Source organism: Lindgomyces ingoldianus, assembly GCF_010093535.1.
Source record: "Lindgomyces ingoldianus strain ATCC 200398 unplaced genomic scaffold BDR25scaffold_12, whole genome shotgun sequence".
Lineage (NCBI taxonomy): Eukaryota > Fungi > Ascomycota > Dothideomycetes > Pleosporales > Lindgomycetaceae > Lindgomyces > Lindgomyces ingoldianus.
In genome coordinates this window covers 105919-132518 of record NW_022985173.1, presented here as the reverse complement: position 1 = coordinate 132518, position 26600 = coordinate 105919, and the positions used below count along the sequence as shown (strand labels likewise).

General features: G+C 49.0%; 11 protein-coding genes across 11 annotated transcripts; 7 read left to right on the top strand and 4 right to left on the bottom strand.

Moving 5' to 3' along the window:
* Window positions 1–358: 358 nt before the first annotated feature.
* Window positions 359–1634, top strand: BDR25DRAFT_221246 (uncharacterized protein; the record flags this gene model as incomplete). The annotated part of the gene is made up of 2 exons (XM_033685025.1): window positions 359–393; window positions 443–1634. The coding sequence occupies 2 exons, from the start codon at window positions 359–361 to the stop codon at window positions 1632–1634; spliced, it is 1227 nt and encodes a 408-aa protein (XP_033548769.1).
* Window positions 1635–4065: 2431 nt separating this feature from the next.
* Window positions 4066–6307, top strand: BDR25DRAFT_353701 (uncharacterized protein; the record flags this gene model as incomplete). The annotated part of the gene is made up of 13 exons (XM_033695202.1): window positions 4066–4112; window positions 4146–4278; window positions 4320–4414; window positions 4453–4915; window positions 4942–5116; window positions 5155–5258; window positions 5288–5452; window positions 5508–5686; window positions 5717–5815; window positions 5844–5936; window positions 5986–6134; window positions 6189–6243; window positions 6280–6307. 13 exons carry the CDS (start codon window positions 4066–4068, stop codon window positions 6305–6307), a joined length of 1785 nt encoding a protein of 594 aa, XP_033548768.1.
* A 743-nt stretch (window positions 6308–7050) lies between these two features.
* On the bottom strand, window positions 7051–8040 carry BDR25DRAFT_221186 (oxaloacetate acetylhydrolase; the record flags this gene model as incomplete). Its single annotated transcript, XM_033685021.1, has 1 exon — window positions 7051–8040. One exon carries the CDS (start codon window positions 8038–8040, stop codon window positions 7051–7053), a length of 990 nt encoding a protein of 329 aa, XP_033548767.1.
* A 387-nt stretch (window positions 8041–8427) lies between these two features.
* Window positions 8428–10008, top strand: BDR25DRAFT_353699 (uncharacterized protein; the record flags this gene model as incomplete). Its single annotated transcript, XM_033695201.1, has 11 exons — window positions 8428–8518; window positions 8574–8706; window positions 8736–8745; window positions 8797–8892; window positions 8924–9037; window positions 9085–9192; window positions 9241–9272; window positions 9311–9449; window positions 9529–9619; window positions 9655–9775; window positions 9873–10008. 11 exons carry the CDS (start codon window positions 8428–8430, stop codon window positions 10006–10008), a joined length of 1071 nt encoding a protein of 356 aa, XP_033548766.1.
* A 163-nt stretch (window positions 10009–10171) lies between these two features.
* On the bottom strand, window positions 10172–11833 carry BDR25DRAFT_204405 (acetyl-CoA synthetase-like protein; the record flags this gene model as incomplete). Its single annotated transcript, XM_033684437.1, has 4 exons — window positions 10172–10243; window positions 10292–10966; window positions 11020–11244; window positions 11300–11833. Coding segments are annotated over 4 exons (1506 nt in total), but the record flags the coding sequence as incomplete, so codon positions are not given.
* Window positions 11834–12262: 429 nt separating this feature from the next.
* On the top strand, window positions 12263–14122 carry BDR25DRAFT_366664 (uncharacterized protein; the record flags this gene model as incomplete). Its single annotated transcript, XM_033696969.1, has 2 exons — window positions 12263–13993; window positions 14044–14122. 2 exons carry the CDS (start codon window positions 12263–12265, stop codon window positions 14077–14079), a joined length of 1767 nt encoding a protein of 588 aa, XP_033548764.1. The 3' UTR covers window positions 14080–14122.
* Window positions 14123–14955: 833 nt separating this feature from the next.
* BDR25DRAFT_284233 (yellowish-green 1-like protein) lies at window positions 14956–16622 on the top strand (the record flags this gene model as incomplete). The annotated part of the gene is made up of 3 exons (XM_033688110.1): window positions 14956–15051; window positions 15219–15293; window positions 15366–16622. 3 exons carry the CDS (start codon window positions 14956–14958, stop codon window positions 16620–16622), a joined length of 1428 nt encoding a protein of 475 aa, XP_033548763.1.
* Window positions 16623–17108: 486 nt separating this feature from the next.
* BDR25DRAFT_284229 (uncharacterized protein) lies at window positions 17109–19109 on the bottom strand (the record flags this gene model as incomplete). Its single annotated transcript, XM_033688109.1, has 2 exons — window positions 18008–19109; window positions 17109–17939 (listed from the first exon to the last, which is right to left on the bottom strand). Exons 1-2 carry the CDS (start codon window positions 19046–19048, stop codon window positions 17109–17111), a joined length of 1872 nt encoding a protein of 623 aa, XP_033548762.1. The 5' UTR covers window positions 19049–19109.
* A 134-nt stretch (window positions 19110–19243) lies between these two features.
* BDR25DRAFT_341988 (uncharacterized protein) lies at window positions 19244–20630 on the top strand. The gene is made up of 2 exons (XM_033693661.1): window positions 19244–20276; window positions 20363–20630. The coding sequence occupies exon 1, from the start codon at window positions 19691–19693 to the stop codon at window positions 20135–20137; it is 447 nt and encodes a 148-aa protein (XP_033548761.1). The 5' UTR covers window positions 19244–19690; the 3' UTR covers window positions 20138–20276; window positions 20363–20630.
* Window positions 20631–20668: 38 nt separating this feature from the next.
* On the bottom strand, window positions 20669–22270 carry BDR25DRAFT_16381 (uncharacterized protein). The gene has a single exon (XM_033684072.1). It carries the CDS (start codon window positions 22110–22112, stop codon window positions 20904–20906), a length of 1209 nt encoding a protein of 402 aa, XP_033548760.1. The 5' UTR covers window positions 22113–22270; the 3' UTR covers window positions 20669–20903.
* Window positions 22271–22678: 408 nt separating this feature from the next.
* BDR25DRAFT_302757 (uncharacterized protein) lies at window positions 22679–24294 on the top strand. Its single transcript, XM_033689867.1, has one exon. It carries the CDS (start codon window positions 22766–22768, stop codon window positions 24098–24100), a length of 1335 nt encoding a protein of 444 aa, XP_033548759.1. The 5' UTR covers window positions 22679–22765; the 3' UTR covers window positions 24101–24294.
* The last annotated feature ends 2306 nt before the right edge of the window (window positions 24295–26600 follow it).

The window sequence follows — 26600 nt, the reverse complement described above, 5'->3', positions numbered from 1 at the left end:
AAAGCTGACGCCGGGGCCCACCCTAGGAATTCCATATCACTTCCTCAAGAGGGCTAAAGCCTCTGGAGAGTTTCCCTCCCCTCGTCGCCGTATATAATTCTTATTCTGCCCCTCCAGCCTGCATTTCCCTATCCGCAAGGCTATACTCCCCAGCTATACAATGTTTCAAGCTGTACCTCAGCCATTCCCAGCTCAGCAAACTCCCCCATCACCGAGCAACATGTCAATCCTCCAGCCACCCACCAGTATGCCTGCTGGTGAACAGAAGCCTCGCAAGCTCCGAGCTTCATGTGACGCCTGTTCCAGAGCCAAAGTCAAGTGCGACAAGGTCCGCCCAAACTGCCATCGATGTTCCAATATGGGAATATGCTGCAACTATTCTCCTTCTATGAGGTATATAAGTTTCGTGTTGCACGCGCTGAATCTATCTAACGCTTCCTAGGCTTGGTAAACCTAGAAAAAACAGGAACCCCGATGGTTCCATTATGAGAGATGTTTCTCCCGCGAGCTCGTGTGGGCCATTGGGGATTCGACCAGAGATGATTCCGAGGACCCCATCATCCACTACAGAAAGCTCACCAGAGCCAATGGATCCGTTCTTCTTTGGTCCAGCGACACCAGAGTACCATTACCCAGATACATTTATGGGCGGCTTCGACGGAAGTCAGTCACCCTATTCGGACACTGGCTCCTTTGTGAGCGGGTGGTCGAACGACGACCATTTGATGTTCCAAAGCCCCTCGGAACCGTTGTTCGCAAGCATACCGCATTTCCCCCCACCACCATCTTCGTATGCGGGGCACGTGCGGTCCTCCAGTGTGCAGAGCCAACCGGAGATGTTCGCACCAATGGATGGTCTGACAAACTCACCACCGATGTCAAGCCCGCAATATTTCGGCATGCCAGAACAACAAGGCCTACCAATGTTTGCTCCAGAGAAGGTGGCGTCTCCTACACCGATTGTCCCAGCACCTCTCCCAACTCCTCCTAGTTCAGCCACAATTAAGCACCATGATCCCATGGACTGCACACAATTCGCATTTGCGACACTGAACAGTCTCTACTCTCCGCCAGCTTCTCAGCCTGCTGCTTGCGACTTCACTGGCGGATCCAATAGCCTCCCAACTCTTGACTCGGTCCTGTCAACCAACAAAGCTGCGGTCGACAAGCTATTCGTCCTCCTCGGATGCCCCTGCTCGGCAAACCCCCATTTCTCGACGACCATTGCCTTCACCATCGTCAAAATCCTCTCATGGTATCAAGCTGTTGCTGGCATGAACCAGTCAACAGCCGAATCCCCGGTGAACACACAATTGGAAGCCTTCACGCATACTCCCATCTCCCTTGGCGACTTCAGACTCGAGGGTGAAGATGAAGAGGCTTTTAGGACTCAGCTCATTCTTAGCGAGCTCCGCAAAGTTGAAAAGCTCATTGACAAGTTCTCGGAACGGTACTGCAAGGGCGCAAACGCTGCAGAGATGGGCATTGACGGAGGCGTCTATGGTGCCTTGGAGTCTTTGCTCCGTACTCGAGTCCGCGACACCTTCAAAATCACCATGAAAAGCGCACCCGAGGAAGTCAAGAGGCAGGTCGCTTCACGGACTCAGTTGCGCGCTCGCACACACACTCTATAAAAAATTATTCTGCTGCACTATTAGCGATTGTACTTCTTGCACACTATTATTCGACCCTTCGATATCATGGTGGCGCCCCTTCACCGTCACGCATTATAGATTTTGGATTTCAGGCCTCTCGGCTTACAAGGTTACCCTTCACAATTACTTCTACTGTCAATTGGAAATTATCGAGGCGTAAAAGGATTGCGCACGAGAGTCGCACGTCGGTTTCGCGATCAGACGGCTCGCAATTGGAATTGGTTAGTTTTCTCCACTGCGCCTTCTTGTCCACTTCCGCTTTACTGTTGGCGGGAATATTGAAAGTCTATCGTCAGTTTTTGTATATATTTTTGGAAGCGGAAAGGGGGCAGTGACGCAGCAGCAATTTCCAGCTATGCAGGGGAGGACGATACATCACCACCTCGCCGGTGAAGCAGGTGTCTTCGCGCAACCCACCTTGGGGGTTTATCACATACCGTAGTTGGTAGGCTTGTGGCATAATAAGTGCGCTTGCACACACTCACGCTCAGTAAATGAAATGACCATTGTCATCACATCACGGATCTGAATCAACATGCCTGTGCCCTAGCCCTGCGATAAATCGCAAATTCGCATCAAATTTCACCTATATTAAACGGCGCGCACAGAACTTCGTACTATCTGTCGCATGGTTTGATCCATGGATTGACTACAGACCAACCAGCGGCAGTTCACACTTCACCTCTTGCAGCAAACAGTTTCGCGTTGGTGATTTTGGTGAATCCTTTTCATCTATCGAACATTCCATCACATATTAACAGGCATAATGGACCCTAAAAAGGCTCAGCGTACTTAGCACTCGCTTGCTTCCACGCAAATTTTATTTAAAATTCTAAAATTTGAGAAGCCTTCCCAACCCTTTGGTCGCGAGATTTTGACTAAACAGCCTCCTCCCAGCTAGCGTCAGGCTGATTCCTGAAGAGCCTCGATCACTGACACAGGAGATAGATTGGATGGGATGAGGCTCTCGTGTGGGTGGTGCTTGCCTGGTACCAAGTCCTGGTTGCTCCGGGAGGTGTGATTTCGGTGCACAAGTGAAAGGAAGGATGGCACGGATGATTCGCCTGTCGCTGCTGGCAGCTGCAGCCTCGAGGAGGGGATTATTGGGTTCAAAGATGCCACGGGTTCTGATGTTGACGGCGCTTGGAACAAACAGGGAGAATGCGATGCGAATAATGGCGTGCGAGTATTCCGTATCTTGCTGGGCGTTTGTTAGCGCCCGGCTTGGGTGAAATGGCTCAGAGCCGGTGCTTTTCGCAAGCCAAAGTCGGAGTCGCAGAAATCGTTGACCCTTGGTAGTGGCCGTCTGGAGCTTGCGCACTGGCTCGTTCGCGTTAGGCTGGAGGGCGGGAATGGCGTTTGACCCTCCATTTGGCAGATCTGGATGGGGCCGCGCGGGTGGCTTCAATCGTGGAATTTCTGTGGTGGCGATTCTGACACACCAAAGTAGTGCTAACTCAGCAGCCACAGTTGCCCTGTGTACTGCACAGTAAGTGCATGGCGGAAGCATCCCTCGCGCGATCAATTTCCTCGATGTCTACTTTTTGGAAGTCACCATGCCTCATTGTCGGCCATCACCATGGTGGAGTGTTTGCGAACCCGAAGTTCCCGGTAACACTTGGTCGCCTCTCAACCCTTCTCAGGTGGCACATGCACGCCCTAGGCCGTAATTGGATCAAAACGGCTGACAAGACAAGCAGCTTTCTCATCGGATGGTGTGAATTTATCGAATGCCAGCTTCCAAGGCCCTGAACGACTTCAACGACGCCGAAGAAAGACCATGAGGACTTAACCTCACAACAACGTCGAACTTAGCCCCCACCCCAAATGCTCCACTTAACCCATGTCGGAACCCCACTACTACGACAGGGTGTCCCCGTCAATCAAGCTTTGGTCGTGGGTCTGTAAGCAACCAGAAGCGGAAGGCTGATCTCCTTCGCCAAATCCGGCATCTAGGCTGTGCTTTCTTTTCCGCTTACAGGCACATGAAAGGCAGTCCCAGGCTATTATTGGCCAAAATAGATTGCTTTTCCTGGCTTGGGTGGTTGAGTGCGTCTGTGGTGATATGACGGGCTGGAGTCACTCGTCTTTTGTTGCGGATCACCATTAGATGCCCCGGAAAGCGTTACCATCAAAAGCAGCCTGAGGATGAAGCTGGGTACCTTCCTGCCACGGTTGGTAGCGAGTATTTGAGACGGTTGCGTGGGCCATGGCCATGGCCATGGTTATGGTTATGTTTGAAGAACCCAGCAGCCCTCGAAGGTGCTGTACCTTCTTGAAGCTACCACTTGTGCATTCTTCGTTCAGCATCTAGCCTGCACTTCGGAACGGCACAGCCAGCCCGTTGGAATCTCAGATCCATGCCAACGGTCACAGAATTCGTGAAACAGCCGCATTAACTGCGGGCCGGATGCTATCCCTTTCTAGTGCAGCTGAGATGCTTTCGTATCTCTGCGTGTCAGAGCTTGTGATGCGTGGCGCGACACACAGATGCATCCGGTCCGTATTTGCCTGGAACACTCTGCCTTCTTGTCTTTTCCAAATTTATATTTTTTTCACGTGTGCAGAATTCGAACGCGAGGAACGCGGTGGCGGTGGTGGATACGATGCATCTTTTATCGTTGTTGAGTGCGAGATTCTCCTCTCCGCCGGATTCTAACTTAGGAAGCCCAAAGGTCTCCACCACCACTCTTCGCAAAGAAGTTTCATAGTATGATGCGTCCGAAATCCGCGAGACTTTGTTCCGACCGGAAGAATCGGTGACTGCATAAAGGTGAACTGACGTGGGTGACACCAGCGACCTTTGGAACCGAAACCCAAAGGAAAGCGGAGACGAAAGTAAGCTTCCAGGATTTCAGCCAGTAGCTTGCCAGAGCGAAGCGACGTCAGATACCGTCTTTCAGTTCATATCCAACGGTATCCTATCGCAACGTCCATTTCTTTTAGTCTTTGGGACAGCGCCCACCTATTCTGTCAGACGTCAGATTCACCCATCCATGGTCAAGACCCCAGTGTCTGTCACTCCAATGACCGCACACTTCTTCTTATCCCATTTAATGGCTGACCCCAAGGTTACATCTCGCCTCTGCTTGTTCTCGTCAACTCCCTCGTCCTCGCATCCTTCACTTCATATTGACATGCATGTAATCAATCCGGATGGAGTCGCTTCTGGAAGCCTGGCCACGTGGATAACCGCCATCAGACCCCAGGACGAACAATTTGGAGGTGGGCCCTTGGCTACCTCATCTCGGGTTTCACACGTCAGCTCTTCGCACTGGTCTTTCAGTGTCCATCGGCAGATGCAAGCCTAGAGCGGATCTGTTGGCTTCCGCTTTCTAACGGACTTCATTCACGAGAAACCCTAGAGAAGCAGTATATCCAGCTGCAGATACGCTCTTGGAAATGCTTGAGACGGAAGATTCTAAATGAAAAGTCCGCACTCAGCTCTTCAGGGTTGCGGGGTGCTGCAAGCAATATAGATTGATGTACGCTGGGTCAGGCTCGCTTCTCCTTTACACTGCACGTGGGTTGCCGATACCGAACACGAAATTCCCGTGGAAAGATTCCAGTAAAGAAACATCAGGTAAGAATCGGGACATGCGAGTGAGTTCCCGGTCAACGGGTTGACTGAGGCCGGTGGCGACCACGTGTGTGTAAGCCACATATCCCAGGTACAGCTCCCTGAAAGATCAGGCCGTGTAGGTATCAGTGGTGTGGCGTTCAGCGTAATACCGAAGGCTAGGTTTCCACCTGCAAGCCTCCTTCTATCGATGTTTTGGGTTTCCAGGCTTGAGGCAGTCTGGTTCCAAGGCATATGAACGAGCTGACCCCGATCCACCGAGTTGACTCCAGCTGAATGTCGACGTAGATGCTGTCTGGATTCATGAAGGGGGCTGTCTGATATTCCACATCACCCTCACTGTGTTGAGCGGGGCCGTCAGGGTGAGGAAGGCAAAGGCAGCCACAACTGGTCAGCTCGACCGCACTTTATCGTATCGATACTCCACGTCGCCGTGTTCTTTCCTTTGGAAGTAGTGCCAGATCGCAGGCACACGATCGAGTGTGAATGCCTTCTATCCACCGCCCTTCCTCCTTTCCTCTACATCAGCTCGGCCCGCAAACCCCGGCATCTCCTCCTTAGACTCACCGCCGATGCTCACGTGTTCGTCCCGGCTCTCGTCACATGAGGACCCGCATCTTTGTGACTATCCTCCTAATCAATGACCCCAATATATGTTTAGCACGTATGCAGTGGCCGGTGAATTTCGAAACGCCTATTCAGTGCGCCGGCAGCAAATCAAGACACGCATATGTCCACTGCAGCACTGAGACGAAGATTTTTGCGAAACGGCCGTTCCATTACTTTGATCAAGGGTTCCATAGTCCATTTTGTGCCTAGAGAGCCGAAGTCGCTAGTCTCCCAAGAGAGACCTGGCTACTCAATCTGTTGTTCCATGTTGGATAAGGGACATAGAGGAAGTCGCAGCCTTTGGTAAGTTACAGCTGGTGGGCGAGAGATAATTTCGTCCTAAGTAGAAGAAATGGAGGCGAAGAATTCTTCAAACGAAACCCCTGAAAACCCTGTGGAGTAAATTTTTACTCAATCATTGCTTGCGCGTATTAGATATGAACTCAACCTACTTTCATTATGAACGGATCCTTAGTTTACAATGTCTCCCAGCACTCCCTAGGTACATTCCCTTTCCTAGTTCTTTATCTCGAGCTCCTCACGACTGATATTAGAGAGTCACTCTCCCTACACCATAGCCTTTAGAGGGAATTCTAATCTAAATTGTGAAAAAAAGAAATTCTCATATGGCTAGTGCTAATAAATCTCGCTCGCTTCTGAGGGTTTCTTATTTGACAGGATATGCATATTCCTGGGTTTTGCAACAGCGGCATAGAAAGATATTGGGAGAGCGTCTTCCGTTCTTATTTAAGCCCTGGTCATTGACTATATGGCTTAACACCTAACGTAGGTCATGGTAAGGGGTGATTTAGGATAGAAATTGACATCCTACTCAGGTTCTCCTAATCCTAACAGGATGATTAATAGATAGACCTTCCCGTAGGCATGTCCCAAATTAGGCGATAGCACTCTGTATATTTCTCGTCATACAAGGAGACCATAATTTTTTCTTTCTTAAAGGTGTGTCTCTCGATAAGATAGCAATGCATACAAATAGCAAGGGAGTGCATATTCAATTTGCAACCCTCTATGCGCAAGTTCTAAAGTACAGCACAAATATGCAGAGCTCCTAATGTTCAACGCCATGGAAGAAGAATTGCTTTCAAAAGACACCCAACAAGACTGACTATAAGAAGCATGTATTCTTCATCCTTACCTATCTCTCTTTCCAACCCCCGAATATTTCTTCTCTCGGCTTCCAACATCCTACACACCCTTTGCAAATGCCGTTCCACCGCTCGCCTCATCGATAACAATGCTTTCTGCCAACCCGCAAACATTGAAAATTGTCTTAGGCGTGACAGAACTCCCCGTCATACCCGTCTCCCGTAACCACTCAAACGTACTCTTGATAGCGACGTACGCGGGGCTGATGCTAGCGAAGCTGTAGATGATGACCCTATATCCCATATTGTGTGCCTCTTGCGCTGTAATCAATGGCGAGTGGCCATTCTCAACACTGTTGTAGCACAGTGGCCAAGGAGCAAGAAGCTTGGCCGCAAGCGCAGCTTGCTCTTTCGTCTTGACACCTTCGAGGATACCCATGTCAGCCCCTTCAGCTCGGGCCCGTTTCAGACGCTCGATGCAGTCATCGAAGCCTTTAGATTGGAGGGCATCAGTACGCGCAATGATGACAATGTCGGAGCGGAGCTGCCTGCGCACTACGATACATGCTTTGATACGTTGAATATATGTCTCAACGTCCACAACCTCCTTTCCAGCAAGATGGCCGCACCGCTTGTTCATAATCTGGTCTTCAATGTGAAAGCCTGCAACGCCAGCGAGATGGTATTGTTGAAGGGACTTGGCGATAACGAGGGGGCCGCCGTAGCCAGTATCCATGTCTGCAATCAAAGGTGGGCCGTCAGGCCTGAGGTTGGCGATCATCTCGGCGTTGGTGCGCATATCGTGAAGCTGAGCAATACCAAGATCAGCTTGTCCAAGACGAGATGCAGTAGTTCCGGCTCCAGTCATATACATTCCCTCGAAGCCGACGTCGATGGCAATCCGGGCTGATAGACCATCGTACACGCCAGGGCACTTAATAATGTGGTCGCTGTTCTTAACCATGTATCTGAGTCTGGTTGCTGCGGGAGCGAGAGGATCGTAAACATCTGGAGCACGGATATCGACCAGGGGAATGGCGGGTGTCTCGTGCTGGACACAGATCTCGGGCACGAGTGCGTCAGGCTTCATTTCGATGATAGGAGCGGGTTCGTCTCCATGCTCGCTTGGAGCAGTTGAGGAAGAGTCATTTGAGCTGGAGTCGTCACCACACACAGAACCCTCTGTCGAGGAGGTGTCTCGAGGAGTTGATATGCTACCGGGCCCTAGCACCTCCTCCTTTAGAGTGCTTGACTTGGTGGGCTTTGCGTTAGGAAGACCAAGAGGCAGTGGCCGCCAGGTAGAGGGGAGGTAAGAAGTCATGGTTGGCTGAGGGACGTCTGTAGGAGATTGCATCATAACCATAGTGGAAAATAAAAATGATTTAGTATGCTAGTTAGCAGATAAATGAGGACTCAATGAAATCTAAAAGAAGAGGACGAGCGTGATGAAAAGAAAGAAAAGAAAAGTGCTGTGTTGATGCTCTCCCTTGGCGAGCAAATCACAGCGTTAAGTATCTGTGCATCTGATAATGAAGCTCTTAACTTTTCCTTTGGGAGTCGTGAATTCAGTCAGCCACTGCGCTTTCCGAATGTCTGGATGGACGAGGGAACCCATGACTGAAGCCATGCGAGACATCGGGCAGCGATTCTTGGCCTTCCTGTTCATCGATTCTGCCGTGCATGTAAAACGCAAGCCAAATGCGAGACATTCCAGGTTTTCGCTGAGCGGAGGCCCAGAGCCTAGAATGAGCACTCCGTCCGCGTTTCCCCAAAGACACACCGCAGGCGCAGCAATGTGATGTCTCCTGAGATACTTCCCAATCTAATAAACGGCTGATTCTAAGAGCCAATCGCAGGCGACCTTCTTCACGTAAACACCATCCTTCTGGAAGGGAAGAGATCTTCGGAATGCGATGAATGCGAAGTTGTTACCTTCCACGTTGTGATCGGAACCCGAAGATTGGGGATCTTAGGAGTTCTTAGAAGGCTCAAAAAGAGAGAGATCGTCTAAATTTGAACATAGTATTGCTGAAAAGAGAGTGTGCGAGAGACGAAAGGTGGTCAAGGTGCAGCATTCGGGATGCAGAGTGGGACATCTAGACTGTGGTGAAGCAATGCCGAGATGTCACGAAAGCTTAGCCACAACGTCGACTCATCCCTTAAGAATACAGGGTATATGATCATTGAAGGTTTCCAGGATAAACCCGAGTTGAAAATTGATGATGCTAGCCACACTGGATTGGTGATATGAATCTTGGATTTGTGGAGTTGATATGTCATTCGAAATTAGCTTTGGGGGATAAATAGAGTGCCAAGCAATCAGTAATCACCTCCACTTTTTGATCGTGACGTCCCATCAGGCTTCCCATCATCAGCCTTCAACCAGCCCTTCTAGGAACCGAAAAATTGAGTGTGACCTTTGAATTTTTGATGCGGAAGAAGCGCACTGGTGTCACGAGCATTCCCTTACGAAAACACTACCACATCTTGTCACCTAACGTATAACATGACAAGGGCATTCTAGGACTTAAATTTGCATTATTTTAATGTTCTTTCTTAATTCTAACCAGTACCGTAGTGGGTTAAATCTTCACGGCGAATGTTTTATGTTAGGTACGAATATCCCGTAGGCCGAGTGAGCTCCTTTGTCACAGCGGAAAACTTACTCGGTAGGTTCTAGCACCTTACTGCTAAAAAGAAGAAGACCACGGGAGGAAAGAGAAGGCCACACTAGAGAATACTAGTCACTTTTATCGCCGCCTAGCTACCGTGGTTATGATTGAGGAAGAAGCGCGGATCTGCTCTCATTCTCACAACTACCATGCGTAAACACTAGAAGAATATTCTGGCCCAATGTCATATATTCTCTAGGAAGATAAGGCTCTAATGGGCGTCTTATTCATGGGAATTTCATTCTAGAAGGTGCACACGCTTGCAATCCAGGATACTAATAACATACAGTGAATACAAGAAGGAGAGTAGGAAAGGAATCAATGCAATGCCTTCGACTTCTTCGCTCCTTGGACGAACGAAAAACTACCTCGGCAAAATGAGCTAACTCGTGATACTAGAGACCGACCCAGGTTCAAGAAACGATCGGAAGTTGAGATTTGAGCAGCTTGCGTCCCGGCCGCTCCTAGAGCTTGTGATACTGGAGCTGGTGGCAATGGAGTTTGCACCACTTGCTTCTCTTCAAAATCGCCCTTCTTCTCGGTTGCGATCATTGCTGTTGCAACATGGCGCCGTTGGACCTTTCCGGTGGCAGTCTTCGGCATGATATCAGTGAAGAACACCTAAAACAGTCAGTTGTTATTTTCCTTGGGGCAAGGTTTCACCCTTACCTTCTTCGGGATCTTGAATTTCGCAGCGCGTTCGCTATACCACGAGATCAATTCTTCCGTGGTGAGTGATTTTCCTGGCTTGAGACAAAGAGCAACCGCAACATTCTGACCATAGAGCTCGTCATCGATGGCAAAGCTAACAGCCTCAGCAACACAAGGGTGCTGAGCAAATGTGTTGTCAATCTCTATCGGGCTGATTTTCTCGCCACCCTTATTAATGAGTTCCTTAATGCGACCAGTCAAGAACAGGTACCCTTCTGCGTCCAGATATCCTTGATCACCAGTGCGGAAATGTCCCGTCTGGAAAAAAGGAGAGGCAATGCCCTTGCCGATGTAACCGGAGGTTACGTTCGGTCCCTTGATACAGACCTCGCCGATCTTTCCTTGAGGGAGACAATTCCCATCGTCGTCCATGATCACGAGCTCGACGCCCTGCGCTTTACCGACCGATCCGGGCTTTCGGCTAGCTGGAGGAAGGGGGTTTGAAGTCATTTGGTGAGCAGCCTCTGTCATCGCATATGCTTCTACTACAGGCGCATTCATCACCGTCTCGAGCTGTTTGTGCACAGTTGGAGACAATGGCGAGGAGCAAGATCGGATGAATCGAATCTTCGGCATCGGAGATGGCATCTCGTTTTTCAGCAAGATTTGATGCATGGTAGGGACAGCGGTGTACTAGAGGTCACTGTTAGTTTTCGAAGTTTAAGGGATTGAGGTTGTTAGTGTACCCAGTTTGCCTCGTGTTTGACAAAATCGCGCCAGAATTCAGAGGCTGAGAAGCGTACTGGAACGATGACGGAACCGCCACTCATCAGAGGAGAAAGAAATCCAGCGAGAAGGCCGTGAACGTGGAACAGTGGCATGACCAGCATTGTGCGATCGGCCGACAATAGGTCATACGTTGTTTGAATATTCTTCATGGTCTGGCACAGGTTCTGATGGCTTAGGGGTACCTAATGGCTTTAGCACTGCATCGAAGCTTCAAATACGGTGTTCGGATTTACTTACAGCTTTCGGTCGGCCAGTTGTTCCGCTGGTGTGAAGAATCAAAGCGACATCTTTCGGCTGAGGTTCGTGAACCCCAGCTCTCTTCTTTATCCGCATTCCATCGTTTCCTCCAACTTCTAAGGCCACCTCTGATCCGTTCCAGAAAACTTCGGCTATGGCGACATTGCACTTTCGTGCAGCCTTGATCACTTCACCATGACCTCTAATTGCTCCGCTGGGTACGAGGACCAGGGGAGCCTTCAGGTCATCGAAATAAAATTCAAATTCGTCTTGCTTGTATGCAGGATTTAGCGGAGCGCAGATTGCTCGCTGGAGTGCCGTTGCTAAGAAAGCGATCACGAATTCTAGGCTGTTGGGTAGGGCAATTCCTACTGCTTCCTTGGGTGAGATCCCGACGGCTGCAAGCTTCTTCTGAAACAACAGAACTTGATCGAGCAATTGCTGGTGAGAAAGAATGACGGGATTTGACTCTCCAGGAATTATGATAGCAGGCCTATCTGTCTTTGCAGACAAGCAAGAAATGAGGGTTGACATGATTGGAGCTTGAATGTATGAATATCGAGAGAGTGTTGTGAGAGAATCGGATAGGGATGTGAACAACAAAATGAAGACTGTCTTTTGCGTTTGAGGAAGACTTCCGTTATTATAAAGTCTATTTCTATTTACTGGCATTTCTAGTTGGCAGTTCGTTCTGGCGAGGTCACTCGGAAGCCGATTTGGTAAGAACTTGTGGCTGTGCACTAGCTCCAGCATCAAGGCTACGGTTTCCGATGCCCCAAAGACTACGGACCTAGGTCGTTTGAAACATGTAGACTGGTAAGCATACATGTATCAAGGGCGATCGCAAATATCTCTATGTCATTCTCACCTTCTAATCCACGAACAACTTCACTCTCCTTTCCTTCACATTTCCATTTTGTTCCCGCTATATCACTTTTCATTCTTCACTGAGTTCGTTTCAACATGACGGCAGAAGAAATCATACGCCCAACAGGTGCAAAGGTTATCGCTCAAGCACTCCAACAACTAGGCGTAAAGGTTATTTTCGGCCTCGTCGGCATCCCAGTCGTGCAAATCGCAGAAGAAGCCATTGCCCTAGGGATTCGCTTCATTGCATTCAGAAACGAGCAAGCATGTAGCTATGCTGCAACCGCATATGGCTACCTTACGGGACGGCCGGGAGTATGCTTGGTTGTTGGCGGACCTGGTGTTCTTCACGCAATGGCTGGGATTGGCAACTCATCGATCAATGCTTTTCCCATGCTTCTCCTCGCAGGCTCATGCGAAACTCATCTCGTCACTAAAGGCGCTTTCCAGGAACTTGATGCCATCTCACTCCTTACACCTCATGTTAAGGTTGCGAACCGACCCAGTCTCGATTCCATTACACAGTCTATCACCCATGCGTATCGGAACGCTTGGTATGGGCGGCCTGGAACGGGATTTGTAGATCTTCCTGCAGATGTCATCCAGGGCAAACCAGAGGGATCTTCAGAGGGCAGGGTCGTGCCAGCGGCTCCACAGGCTGGTGCTTCTCCTGAGAGAATTGGTCAGATTGCCGCGCTCCTTCGATCTGCAAAGGCTCCACTAGTCGTAGTTGGCAAAGGGGCAGCATACGCTCAGTCCGAGGGCATCATCCGCTGCCTCGTTGACGAAACCGGGATTCCTTTCCTTCCAACTCCAATGGGCAAAGGTGTGCTGCCAGACGCACACCCTCTCAATACCTCCTCTGCGAGATCAGCGGCCTTGAAAGGCGCAGATGTTGTTCTGATTCTTGGAGCTCGTCTCAACTGGATCCTACACTTCGGGGGTGAACCTAAATGGGCTTCCAAGGTTAGGCTAATCCAAGTCGACATCAGCGCTGAGGAAATCGGAAAGAACAACGGGGACGCCGAACTTGGCATAGCTGGCGACATTAATGTCGTTGTCCCTCAGCTCACCAAGGCGCTAGATGGGTTCAAATACGATAGCTTCTCACCATACATGCAAACTCTTCAAGCTAGTAAAGCTAAGAATGAGGCCAACGCCGCGAAGGTAGCGAAGATTATTAAGTCGCCAATGGGTTACCACCAAGTTTTCGATACCATCAGGAGGACGCTGAATAGGCTCTCACCAGCTGAGGATGGCAACATCGTGTATGTGTCTGAAGGTGCAAACACCATGGACATCTCGCGAAGTGTCTTCCCGGTCGAACACCCACGCCTACGTATGGATGCTGGAACTCATGCGACCATGGGGGTGGGTCTCGGGTATGCTATTGCTGCGCACGCTGCATACAATTACCCTGAACCGGAAGGTCGTACCGGCCCATCAACATCGTCTAAGAAGATTGTTTGTCTAGAGGGAGACTCTGCGTTTGGTTTTTCAATGCCCGAAGTTGAGACCATGGCGAGATACAATATGGACGTACTAATCTTTGTTGTTAATAATGGAGGTATCTACCATGGCGACAGCGAAGAAGAAGAACAGTGGCTAAAGCTACAAGAGAAGACTGGCAAGGGCCAGTTAGGAGGATTGAGGAGCACAAGCCTGGGATGGGAAGTGAAGTACGAGAAGATGGCTGAGATGTGTGGTGGGAAAGGGTTCTTGGTGAGAACTTCCGAGGAATTGGAGAAAGCGACAGAGGAGGGGTTCCATGCGAGGGTCCCAGTGGTGGTAAATGTCATAATTGAGAGTGGGTCTAGTAAGAAGCTGGTAAGTCAAAATCTGCCACATTTTGCATTCCAAAATCTAACAACTTTCAGGAATTCGCGTGGCAAAAGTCTGGGGCAAAGAAATGAACGTACCCCGTAGGTGTTTTAGACGATTTTTATAGGATTTGGGGGAGTATCGAATGATGGGATGGGATGGGATGGGCTGGCGTTTGGAAAACTAAGGGGTTTCGTTTCTCCCCGAGATGGCTAGATCTTGGACTTCGTAAAAGACTATTGAATTCAATAATCTCAAAAATTCTCCCACTGCACTTGTTTTGTGAGAAATGGCATGAAGACGATATATGGTGGCGGTGCAGATTGTGGCACAGCCGGACGCATCGTCAACCCCCGACCTTTTTTCCTTCCATCCCTCGAACTACAACCAGCCTAATTGTAAAATGCCTTAGAGTTCACAACCCTGTATTCATGTTAGGATTGCTCAAAGAAGTCGCATGCACTCTTTGCCATGGAGCCCATTTCGGACGCGGCCGGTGGCTCCTGCCTCTCGCGGTGAGAGTAAGACAAGACTACCATCGTTTGTTCCCCTGAGCCATGCACCCCGACCTGTTGAACCGGGCTCTCGGGTTCCATGGAATTGCTTATTGTTACCAGCTTTCAGGACACGATTCTGCACTCTGTCGATGATAGTCTTGTTTCGGAGTCCGAGACATTGACCTGGATGGGGCTGGAAGATGCAAGCTCACACCAGCCACATCTCTAAGACGCAGCTCGCTGAACGAGATGCTTCGTCCGTGATGTTGTGAGAACTCGAGCACCGAAAGGAGGAGGAGGGGGTTTAGACAAAGATAGTTATAAGTGTGAATGGAGCATCAAGCTTGGTATTGTATCCAACATTCTCCACACCCTCTCGCTGTCATCAACCAGGCTCCTCTCTCCAATTCGCATCATTATTTTAGTCGAACATTACTATCTTCCGAATAAAGACTTGTTTCTCGCTTCAAGATGCCTCCACCGTACTTCGTCGGGAGTGGAGAGGGTAAACAAGGCGCTCACCACGAGTCTATTTCTGCGCTCTGGAATCTGAAGTGGAAGAAGAGGGTATATACCACTAGCACTGAAAGCAGCACCAAGACAACTCGATCCACTGCGTCCACCGAGTCTTCCACCCCTACCAAAAACTCCCAATCCTCATTCAAGAAGTCTATCAAATTTACGCTCTCCCACAGAGATTCTTTGGCCGCTAACCCCTTTCTTTTATCCGGTAGGCAACCCTCGGCATCTACCCCTTCATGGAAGGCAAACTCGAGGATTTCGAAGAAGTTTTTGCTCACTTTGCTGAGGTGCGTATTTGCACCAACTCATCATGGCCGCGACCCGTCCATCTTCACAAGGCTAACGGTGAGTGTTTTTAGAACAACATATACCCACCCTACGACTTTGAAGTCTACTCGCAACCCTTCTTCCCCGCCGCCGAGAGACTGGAAGAACGCGCCGCCATTGCCGAAGCCTCTGGAGACTTTGAACTGGCTTCTGAACTTTACCTTCGTGCTGCTTGCGTCTATCGTACTGCCCGCCAGCCTTGCCCCATCTCCCCTCGTCAAAAATTCGCTTTCCAGAAACAGAAGCAGGCTTTCTTTAAGGGAGCTTCGTACCTTGCTGCTCCGCTCATCGAACATCTGATCCCACATACCCACGCCAAGCCCGGAACCAAAGAACAATACACCTCCATTCCCGTTACTGTACGTCTTCCTGAGGGCGCTAAACCCGGCCAAACCTTCCCTACCGTTCTTCAAATCTATGGTCTCGATGGCTACCGCACCGAGCACACCATGCCATCTTCTCACCATATCGCCCGCGGCTGGGCTTCCATCGCCGTCGAAATCCCTGGTACTGGCGACTGCCCAGCTGACCCCAACGACGCTACCTCCCCCGATCGTCTCTGGAGCTCAGTTCTGGACTGGATTGAGCAGCAACCATGGGTGCAGCAAGGCAAACTCGTAGCCTGGGGCGTGTCTTGCGGTGGCTACTACGCCATGCGCATCGCCCACACACACGCTGAACGCTTCGCCGGCGTCGTTGCCCAAGGCGGCGGCTGCCACTCCATGTTCGACCCGGAGTGGTTGGAAATCGCTTCGCATATGGAATACCCCTTCGACTTGACGCAAGTCCTAGCTCTTAAATTTGGCTACGATGATGTCGAGAAGATGAAAATTGATTCCCGGTCTCGGTTCTCCTTGCTTGAGAACGGAATTCTCGATATGGCTAGCTGCAGAATGCTGCTTGTTAACGGCATGTTAGATGAGCTGTTCCCGATTGAAGACTGCTTGTTGCCACTCCGGTACGGGAGCCCGAAGGAAGTTAGGTTCTTCGAGGACTCGAAGCATATGGGTGAGCCGCATGCCAGGAAGTTCATTTTAGAGTGGGTGGAAAGCATCTTTGCGAATGTGGGCGGGAACAAGGTGCTTACGAACTGGGAGAAGCAGAAGCCTGCGACTGCTGTCCCAAAGCCTGTTCCTAATGGCGTTGCGGTTGGAGTCCAGAAGCAACTGACTAACGGTGTTACGAACGGGGAAGCGAAGAAGGTTGTCAATGGCGTGCATGGTGGTAAGAAACTGGCTGTCAATGGCGTCAATGGAATTGAGGGAAGGCATGTTCTCAATGGTTGCTAGATCACTTTCTATTCTTCTCTTCTCTTTCAAACTCTTCTTTAGAACCCAAGGTCTCTTTTGGATGCTCTTATTTCTCTGTATTTAGCACTGCATGGAGTTGAAAGTTTTCCGTCGCCGCCTATAATTCCTCTGCCTTTTTTTTTTTTACACATTCTGCCTATTTCTGATTTCATTCTCACTTGGGACCTTGTCGACCACCGCACTTCCCACTCGATTCCCATGCACAGCTATGGTACGAAAAACATGCTAGGATCCTACATATGCAATGTGAAGTTATCCATTTAATTTTCCGTATTTATTACAAGACATAGTCCACGAAAGGGCAGTTCTTCAGATTCCCTCTTACGTAGCACTATACTGCTAAACTGCTGATAATCATAAGAAGGACCATAGTACAGGGTCATGAGATATTCATCTATCATCTACATACAATACTCACACAAAGATTCTACAGAACCCAGGTATATCTATCCCACATCTAACCCCTTACTTTCCCCCCTTAGTAACAGCCTGCTTGATCTCCTTAACCTCCTCTTTCACCATCGCCCCAATATCAACCACCTTATCACCACTCCCCGCCCTCTCCTGCACACCATCCAACGCATCATTCCCGTCCCACCCCCTGTATCTCATCCAGCCCGCCACAGCAGCACCGGTCAATATACCTCCAAAATGGCTCATGTAATCGACCTTCACGTTCCTTCCTCTCACAAACCCAGCAATCTCCGACAAGACGAACGCAGCCCAGAGCAATTTCGGATAAAATGGGGTTTCCATATCTTTGACTATTGGAACTTTGATAGTGTTCTTCTCAGTTAGGAGAGCGAGAAGCGATGCGATGCCCCAGACAGCGGCAGATGCTCCGACAGAGTGGGCAGAGAGGCTTCCTCGACCGAGATTCGCCCAGTAGAGGGAGAGGAGGGAGCCGACGGCGCCGGCGGAGATATAGGTTCCCAAGAAGATGCCTCGACCTACGAGGTCGTGGCAGGCGGATCCGACTATGACCATCCATAGCATGTTCATCAGGAAGTGGTCGATTTGGACATGCGTAAAGACGTTTGTGACGGCTTGGTGTGCGCGCGGGGTACCGGGGACATGCATGAAGTGTTTTGTTAGAAGAGGCCAGAGAAAGGGAAGACGCCAGGCTATAACAAGCAGGCTGTTGATTGCGACGATGCCGGCGAGGGTGGCGGTGGTGGGTGAGAGGTCTGGCCAGAGACGGTGGGAAGAATTTGGTGGAATGTAGGTAGTGGCGAAAACATAGCATGCGGCGACGGTGAATAAGACTAGGGCGGTCATGGGGATGAGACGTTGGCTCTGTAGCAATGATTAGCCTTCCGGCCTTAGTGCTCTCTTGAAGATTTATTGGGATTGGAGGAATGTACCAGGGTTGTCGCATTTCGCATCTCCTCCTCGCTCGCGAATCCTGATTGCGACTTCTTTTCCTGTCTCTCCCGATACTCTCTACCCGTATCAACCATTTCCTTCCCGAAAAGATCCACATAGGTTGTCTGGCCCGGTTTCATTAAACCCGTGCCTCCAGGTGTCCTCACCCACTCCCCACTTTCCAGCTTCACCATATCCTCTCTCTCTTTCTTTTCCTTCTCCTCTGCCTTTTTCGTGATGGCTTCTAGCCTCTCCTGCCTCTTCCTCTCAATGTTACGTTCGAATTGCGAGGGTCCATGGTGGAGGATGCCGATCCTGGAGCCTTCTTCTTCTTCACTCTTCTTATTCAATTCCTCAATCTCTTTTTGCTGGTCTCTAAACACGCGTGCAGGATCATTATATTTCGAGTCAGCGTTATCTGGGTGCGCCAACCACAATTCATACGCAATGCGATTTGCCTCCTTCTCGGCCCACTCCTGGGCGGCGCGGGCCTCGTCCACGGGGAATTCCTCACGCAGCCATTCCAAACCCTTCAGAGCGAGATTGCGGCTAAAGACGCCGCTCTGTGTTTTTATGTTGTCGACGCCATAGTCAGCAAGGGAGCCGGAAACGCGGCGGTGGTGAAGAATGCGGAGGGCATGGTTTCCGTCGAGGCGGGAAACGTTGGGTCCGAAGATTGTGTTGAGGGTCGCAGTGCTGACATCTCCAGAAGGCAGCGGGCCAATCTTAACAACTCGCTTTTTCGGAGCAGTAGGAGGAGGTGTTGGGGGGTTAAGAGGGGTATTTGAGACGGACGCGGTGGAGTGAAGGGTTGAAGAGAAGGAGCGGGACTGTCTGAATGAGAGGAGGGTTCGTTGAGAATGCAATGCATATAGTGCACTAGCAGATGAAGCCGATTGGAGACATCGAGATTGATGAGGAATGCAGAATTGTCGCGCAAACGCCTGCGTCACTGTGTTCCATTGATAGGATATGGGTGGGGAGGATCGGAGGGCGGCGCACGAGGGCCGCAAGAGAGCCGCCGGCAAGGCATTGCTCATTGCTGCTGTCGCTTAAATGGGGATCTCGGGGCCAATTCTATATATACATGGTAGAAAGTAGAGAAGACCTTGAGGTCCATGGTGAAGTTGTCTTCAAAAAGTTCGGCATCAGCAGAGAGCACAGACCTCTCGTTCAGTCACCATGAGCATTCATTCACTCAAGCCCCCGCCAAACAAAAGTTCTGAACAGATTCACTCGCGACAACCCCAACGCCATAACGCCCTATTCTCAGTCTTCCCTCAGGTACTGGCGCACCACACTCAGGTCGATATAGGTCTCGTATTTTCAGACCAACCCTTAGTCTAAGAGAGCCAAATACTCCCACTGTTTGTCCAAACGCCCTGACACCCAGCCCGACCAGAACCGAACACTAGTGAATACATACCCCTCTTCAAACAACCACACCCCCAAAAACCCCCTTTGCCACCCTATTATCTCCCGCAACCTTCCTCATCCAATCCCCCACCTTCCCAACGCACTTCCTAATCCCATACCCGGACCCACTAAATCCATACTCTGCGCCCGAACTCTCCAAGCAATCATACCGCCACCAAACCGCATCCTTCATCCACCCATCCTCCCTCGTCTCCCTACCACTACCCACCTCAATCTCCTTAACCTTCGCCCTCTTCACAGCCACCATGTCCGCCGACACCCTGCCAATTACCCCCTCGCGATTCACCGCTGCGCTAGCCGACCTCCCGGTCTCCTCTCTCCATGCCAAGGTCTTTGAACTCCGAAACTCCATCGCGCACCTGGAGAAGAGTAATTTGGAGTTGGAGGAATGGGCAAGGGAGGGCGATAAAGAGTGCTACGAAGCGTTGCTCGAGAATCGGGATGTTGTGCGGAGGATGGAGGAGAGGGTTGAGTTGGTGAGGAGGGAGATTGTGGAGGTTAGGGGGTTGCCGTTTGAGCCGGAGAAGGCGAAGGTGGAGGAGAGGGATGTGGGTGTGGATGCCTCTCAGAACGGTACGGCTGAGAGAGGATCTGCGGAGCAGCAGGCGGGCAATAGACAACCGCAGGCGCAGGTGCAGGCGCAGAGCAACGGCGATACAACAGCAGAAGGAGAGCAAGGTGTTTTCCTCTGAACAAAAGAATGCCCCTCGAACCTTCATATCATCAAGCTCGCAACACCAACAGCTCTAGATACCTGCAAAACTCGACCACCGAACCTAACAAAGTAGCCCTCGGAAAGCCAAAACGGTCGCGTCTCAACTCATGTAGTAAGTAAGTATTCCGAAGTCTCCGAATCATATATATATATATATATATATATATATATATATACATAGATAGCACCTAACATTCCCTAGGAAACTAGTTGTGGTGGGGTTCTCGTTCTGGTCCTTCCCACCTTGTGTCCATGTGGGTGGTTCGGGAACCGAATACATGTGCTGACCGCAACATCTACATCCACATCCACATCCACATCCACACCCACTCACCACCCACGATAACATATAGCCAGCCTATATAGTTGCGGAAGAACGCGAAGATCGAAGCCATGAAGGCGGTGTGGTTGAAATCTTAGGCATTCCGCCCAAGCTACTAACGCTCAGCGAAAACGTTGGGACAAAGCAGTGTAATGGACTTATCAAAATGTACAATTTAGCATGTATGTCGAGTCCAATTAGAATAAGTCTTTGAACAATACACAAGAATCCACCTTCGCAATTGAAGAAGGCCTGCCCACCGTCCCTCCTATTTCTCACTCCATGACAGACAGACAAAGCTCCTTTACGCCGAACCAAATTCAACACTAATCTACCCTACCCATCCTATCCCCAAGCCAAACCAAAAAAAAAAAAAAAAGCCCCAACAAACCATTTCCACCTCATCCCTCCAAACCCCACCTTACTCATAAGCGCTCAAATCCAACGGCACACTACTCCCCCTCCCAGCTCTATACCTCTTTGGCCCACCCCCAAATTCCCTGGGCTTTGGAAACTGGCTTTCGTCCTGAAACCGCCATCTCAAGTCATGGATAGGCACGATTTTCCCCCGCTGACCCGCACCATGGCCCGGACTGATTCCTGGACTTGTCGGGCCGCTCTTCAGACCAGAACCTCCGCCATTCGTGAGCGTGTACGACGACGGGTCGAGCATGGAGCGAATCGGTGGTTGGGTTACTGGTCGATTTGGTGGTGAGGAGTGGGGAGGTGGTGGAGCGGGCGCGCTGGGTGCGGATGGAGGAGGGGACGCAGGAGGCGGGGGCGGGGGTGCGGCGGGTGAGGAGCGGCCGAATGCGTTGCGGGCGGCTTGTTCAGCGAGGGAGGGGCCGTGACCATTTGTGGGAGCTTTCGGAGCGGGTGCGGGTGGAGGTCGAATGGGGGTGTTCTGGTAGCGGTATGGATCATATTCTTCGTCGTCCGGTTGTGATTTCGGGCCTGGGGGAGGTGGAGGTGGAGGTGTTGAGCGGGACGGGGGTGGCCGAGGAGCGGAAGCTGGAGGGGGTGGGGGAGGAGCTGATGGTATACCTGAAGGAGGAGGCGGTGGTGGCGGGGGAGCTGAAGGTACTGAGCTAGGTAGAGGTGGAGGTCGGGCAGGTGAGGCTGGAGGGGGTGGTGCAAGGCCAGATGGCTTTCGAGAGGTAGGCGGAGGAATGGGCGGTTTCTTGCCAATTGGAGGCGGAGGTTTTGGTTTTGACCCAATATCGGGGGCTGACATTGTCGAGACCATGGACGATGGACGCAGGTTGTTCCTCAAATTGGCGAGCGATCGAATCGCAGGCGGAGGGCGACCTCCAGGGATAGGGGGGGCTGCTCCTGGTGGCTTCGGCGCTGCTGCTCGAGGCGGTCTCGGTGCTGTGCTTCGTGATGTCTCTGGGTCTGATAGGTATGGGGAGTTGCTCTCGGCGCCTGTATTCACTCTTCCTGTATTCACTCCCCCTGCTTTCCTCAGCTTCGGCATCCCGCCTGCAAACAGGCCGCCCAGCTGCGGTGCTGCGCTTGATAATGATGTACTGTCTCGTGATCCGTCGCCGCCTGTATCGCTATTACTCCTCGCGCGTCCTCCGGGTACAGGTGGCGCAAGACCCGAGGGCGGCGCAGGTGCTTTGGCCATGCCAGGAATTGGCGGAGCTCCCCCAATTGGCGGTCCACTGGGCCCATTAGATACTTTTCCAACTATCGGGGCGGATCGGTCGTTGATTTGCGTGACTTTCTTCAGCCGTGCTCCCTTGCTAATGTCTGAGAGAAGTGCTCCCTACAGGGCGTGTTAGCTCCTCGCAATGCCATGACCGAGCTCCGAGCCCGCTCGGCACCGTCGATATTTTCCCAAGGAACAGCTGCAACATACTCTTCCAGCACCCGCTTTCGGTTTCCCGCCGGGAGCCTTCATGCCGGGCATAGGAGGGGGGGGTGGCGGGCCTCCAGCGCCTCTACCCATACCAGGCGGCATAGGTGGAGGGGGAGGTGGAGCGGACATGATGTCGTGTGAGGGGTAGTTGGAAGCTTGGAGAATGCCCTTGCTCTTTCCCACAGAATTCTCTCTCAATTTGGCGTGTACTGCTGCCTGCAACGCGGCGTGGTAAGTGTGTGGAGTGTGGAGTGTCGTGGATGTTTGATGCTTCTTTGGGATTCCGTCAGAGTCCCCCCTTGGCATTCACAACCTCAGCCACAGGGCCTCGTCACGAATCCCTCACCACCCAACCCGCGCCCTTCACTCCGCACACAATGAAACCCGGGAACATATCCATCCGGTCCCGATCGCGGCCCATGTGCCAATTGTGCGATTACATATTGCAGCAGCCTACATACCAGCGGCGGTTCCTCGCGACGTCAACCTTCAAGGCACCCTCGTTGCGGCGTCAACTTCCAAGACATCATGGCGTGTTCCCTACCATATCCGCGAGGAGAAGTACGACAGCGTCTCGGGCGACACTGCAGGCGCAAGAACTGGAGCCTGAGCGGCCAGAAATCACAAAGGCAGAGTCCAAGTCGTTGAGCGCCCGACTGCAAAAAGTGGAGAGATTCATCAGCTCGATCCTCGAGTCCCCCAAAATCGAGGAAGGAGACCAAAAGGCTGTCTTCGCCCTTGGAGAGCTTCAATCCATCGCCGAAATAGCCATCGATATCCGCCTTCGCCAGTTGCAGAAGGGGAGAAAGCTGAATTCAAAAGCAAGCTCCGCCGCCGCGCTCCTCTCCCTTGAAAACGGAAACAGCACCGGCAACCTCAACGGCAAGAGCGTCAAAATCTCCACCTCACCCTTACCAAACGACCTTCCCTCCCCAACACACCTCCAACAACTCGCCGAAACCCTCCTTAGAAATGAGAAAGTCTTCGTCAGCCCCGCTCTGCTCTCCGAGTACGTCGACCTTGTGCGAATTCTCCAGCGCCCGCGCTCCCTCCCCGCAATCTTCCGTCTCTACGCCAACAAACCCATCCCCATCGCCGGAACATGTCCGCCTAGATTCTCTAAACCCTCGCCCAACGCCGCAAAACAAGCCGTTCCGAAAGAAATAGCTGAGCGCGCATTATCCGCCGCCATCGCGTCAAAAGACCTCGTCCTCGCACTTGACGTAGTAGACACAACATTCTGCGCGCCAGCATGGACGCGACATAAGATTGTAACCAAGGCCATACCGCCAACGGCACTTGCCGCATTCCTACCCCTTGTTCTGTGGGTGGTGGCGCAGGAGATGAGCTTCTACTCCGGATACATCGATCCCTGGTCCTTCAAAATGTACTCCTGGGCAGGCCTTCTCACATATGTGTCATGTACGGGCACCCTTGGGTTCGTAGCATTCACAACGGCAAACGACCACTTCGATCGCGTGGTTTGGCGGCCCGGTATGCCTCTTCGTGACCGATGGCTCAGAGAGGAGGAGAGGGCTGCGCTAGATAGGATAGCGGGTGCGTGGGGCTTTAAAGAGACCTGGCGACGAGGTGACGAGGAGGGCGAGGAGTGGGAGGGACTGAGAGAATTCATTTCGCTGAGGGGCATGTGGCTCGATAAGCCGGATCTCCTCGAGGGAATGAATCCTGGAGGAGAATTCGGAAAATGGAAAATGAGCCAGTCGCTCTTTAGTCGCTGGACGAAGAAGACTTAGAACGCCCCGCCTGGGAACGACCTTGAGGGATAAATAGTTGAATAAAGGTCGACTATTTCCTGAAAATATCTGCCTTTGAATGATGACGGCGTACCAGTCTCCCTTGGGATGTTACGAGTAAACGCCGGATAGTATCTTATGTAATATGAATGATTTAGTGAAAGATTCAGCATTTGACAGTCCAAGGAGTTAACTGAAATCTACTTTATCTATTACTATAAAAGTTTTTTTATTTTAAATCTAACATTTTTTTTTATGCTTTACAGTATAATGTAGCTTTATGTTGAATGGACCCTCTGCTAGCTAGCACTTGGTGTCAGCAAATGCGTACGAGACGGAGAGGTTTGCACGGTGTAAACATCGCACAGGGGTGTTAGGTAACTAGTGTTAATTACTTCTTATTTTTTCCTCTATACAGAGGAAAAGGGGGATATCTAGATGTTTGCGCACAGAGGTTCGCGCACAAGCATTATGTGACATAGATACGTGATCCTGCTTGTGCGTAATCGCTTGTATCTAGGCCGCGACGCTGCTGCTGTGTACAGACACTAGTAACTTTTCTTTTTATCTAAAAAGTTACCTTCTATACATGTTACCTTTTTTCTATTTATGTAGGTCTATCTAATTATATTTTGCCTTTACTTTACCCTATTTGTTAGGACTTGCCTTAGTAATGCTGTGCGTTAGAATAGGCTAGTTGTGCTATATAAATAGCTTTTCTTTTCTTTATTCTTTACTTTCTAAGCCTTGCTATATAATCCCCTAGCTCTTTTCTCTTTTTATATAGTGCTAACAGTAACAGATCCTTATAATAAAAAAGATAAATATATATAACAAAAAAAATAAAACAAAGAAAAATAGGCCTTATATAAAGGCGTTGTTAGTCTAGTTAGTCTAAAGCATCTTTGCGCACAGGATCTAGCTAGTCTATAGATGCTTCTATCTAGACAGAGAAGTAGTTAGTTAGGACTAATAATTAAAAAGCCTAGTTTAGTGTTTTCTTTATACATACATTTACTAAATTATTTTTACTATTAATTTACTTTATTTTAGCAATTTCTCTTTTCTTATATAATTTATAAAGTAACATAATGTTAATTATAAGTTACTTTTTACTAGTAGTGCTTAGCTTAATAAGGTAATTATATAAAAACCTTAAATCTATATAGATTACTACTAAAATTAGTAGTAGTTTAAGTGTTTATATAATTTACTATAAAGTTATACTAAAAGTAATTACATTATTAAACCTTTTAACTATTCTATATAGTTTACTAGTAAAGACACTCCTAGTTACTCTTTTACACTTAGTAGAATTCTAGTGTATAATGTTGCCTAGTATTTTAAAGTAGTTACTTTACTTTATATAGTTTTTATTATTTAATATAATTAAAAATCTTAGCTATAAGCTAAAGTTTTTATTATTAGTAAATAATTTATTTATAAAAATAAATAGCTTTACATAATTAAGCTATAATAGTAGAAAAGTAAGACTACACTTACTATTATTTATCTGCTATTAGATTTATGTGTTAAGTGTGTTAATATTATTATACAAAAGGTTTATAGTTTATGCAGTAATAAACAGGTTAAATGCTGCCTTTAGTTAATATATAAATATAATATATACCTCTTTTACACATTACTTAACATATTATTATGTAGCATTTTTATTTTTTAAGTTAATTATATAAAGGTAGCTTACTTATCTCTTTTAAGTAAGAACTACTATGTTATGTGTAAGTTTAATTCTTTTACTATTAAACTTAATAAGCTACTTTTTTACTAAAATAGTTTTACTTTTTATGTAAAACTTTACTTTTTATAGTTTTTTTTTTCTTTTTACATAAAATCTTTTATTATAATGCTTAAAATGTTGTCTGTTTATAAGCTAGTAATACTAAAAGTGTGCTTTCTTTTATTAGTAATTAAGAAGTAGGGGTTATATAAAAAGATGTGCATGTGTAGCTTTTTTTTATAGTAGTTATAGTATGTTTTAAACTAATATAGTCCTAATTTAGCAGCTTTATATAAAAGTTGTACAACCTAGAGTATTATATTTAGTAGAAAGCTCTAGCGCATCTTCTTTAGTAGCTTTATGTATAGTGTGCGTATAAGCTTATCTATTAATTAGATGTATACTTATGTAATATTATATAGTTTAAAATGCATTCTGTACATAGCTTTTAGGCTTACTTTTATAGCTAAAAGTAGTTTTTAGCTTATTCTTTAAATAGTTAGTAACTAAGTAAGGATTTCTCTTTTTTTTTTATCTAAGTAGCTAGTAAACACTAGGCAGAATTTTTTATATAGTTAAGTTATTTTGCCTTTTACTTTTTATATAAGGTAAAAGTTAAAAATCTAACTTTTATGCTTTATTAAGTTATACACTATAACTTTAAAAGTGCTATTAGTAATTAAAGTGTTTATCTTTATATAGTTTAATTTCTTAAATAGTTTTTTAAGTGTAGTAATTACACTATCTATATAAAGCTTAATA

Coding starts and splice junctions, on each gene's coding strand:
- BDR25DRAFT_341988 (XM_033693661.1), top strand. CDS start 19,691: ATGTCCGCCGACACCCTGCCAATTACCCCCTCGCGATTCACCGCTGCG.
- BDR25DRAFT_16381 (XM_033684072.1), bottom strand. CDS start 22,112: ATGGCCAAAGCACCTGCGCCGCCCTCGGGTCTTGCGCCACCTGTACCC.
- BDR25DRAFT_302757 (XM_033689867.1), top strand. CDS start 22,766: ATGTGCCAATTGTGCGATTACATATTGCAGCAGCCTACATACCAGCGG.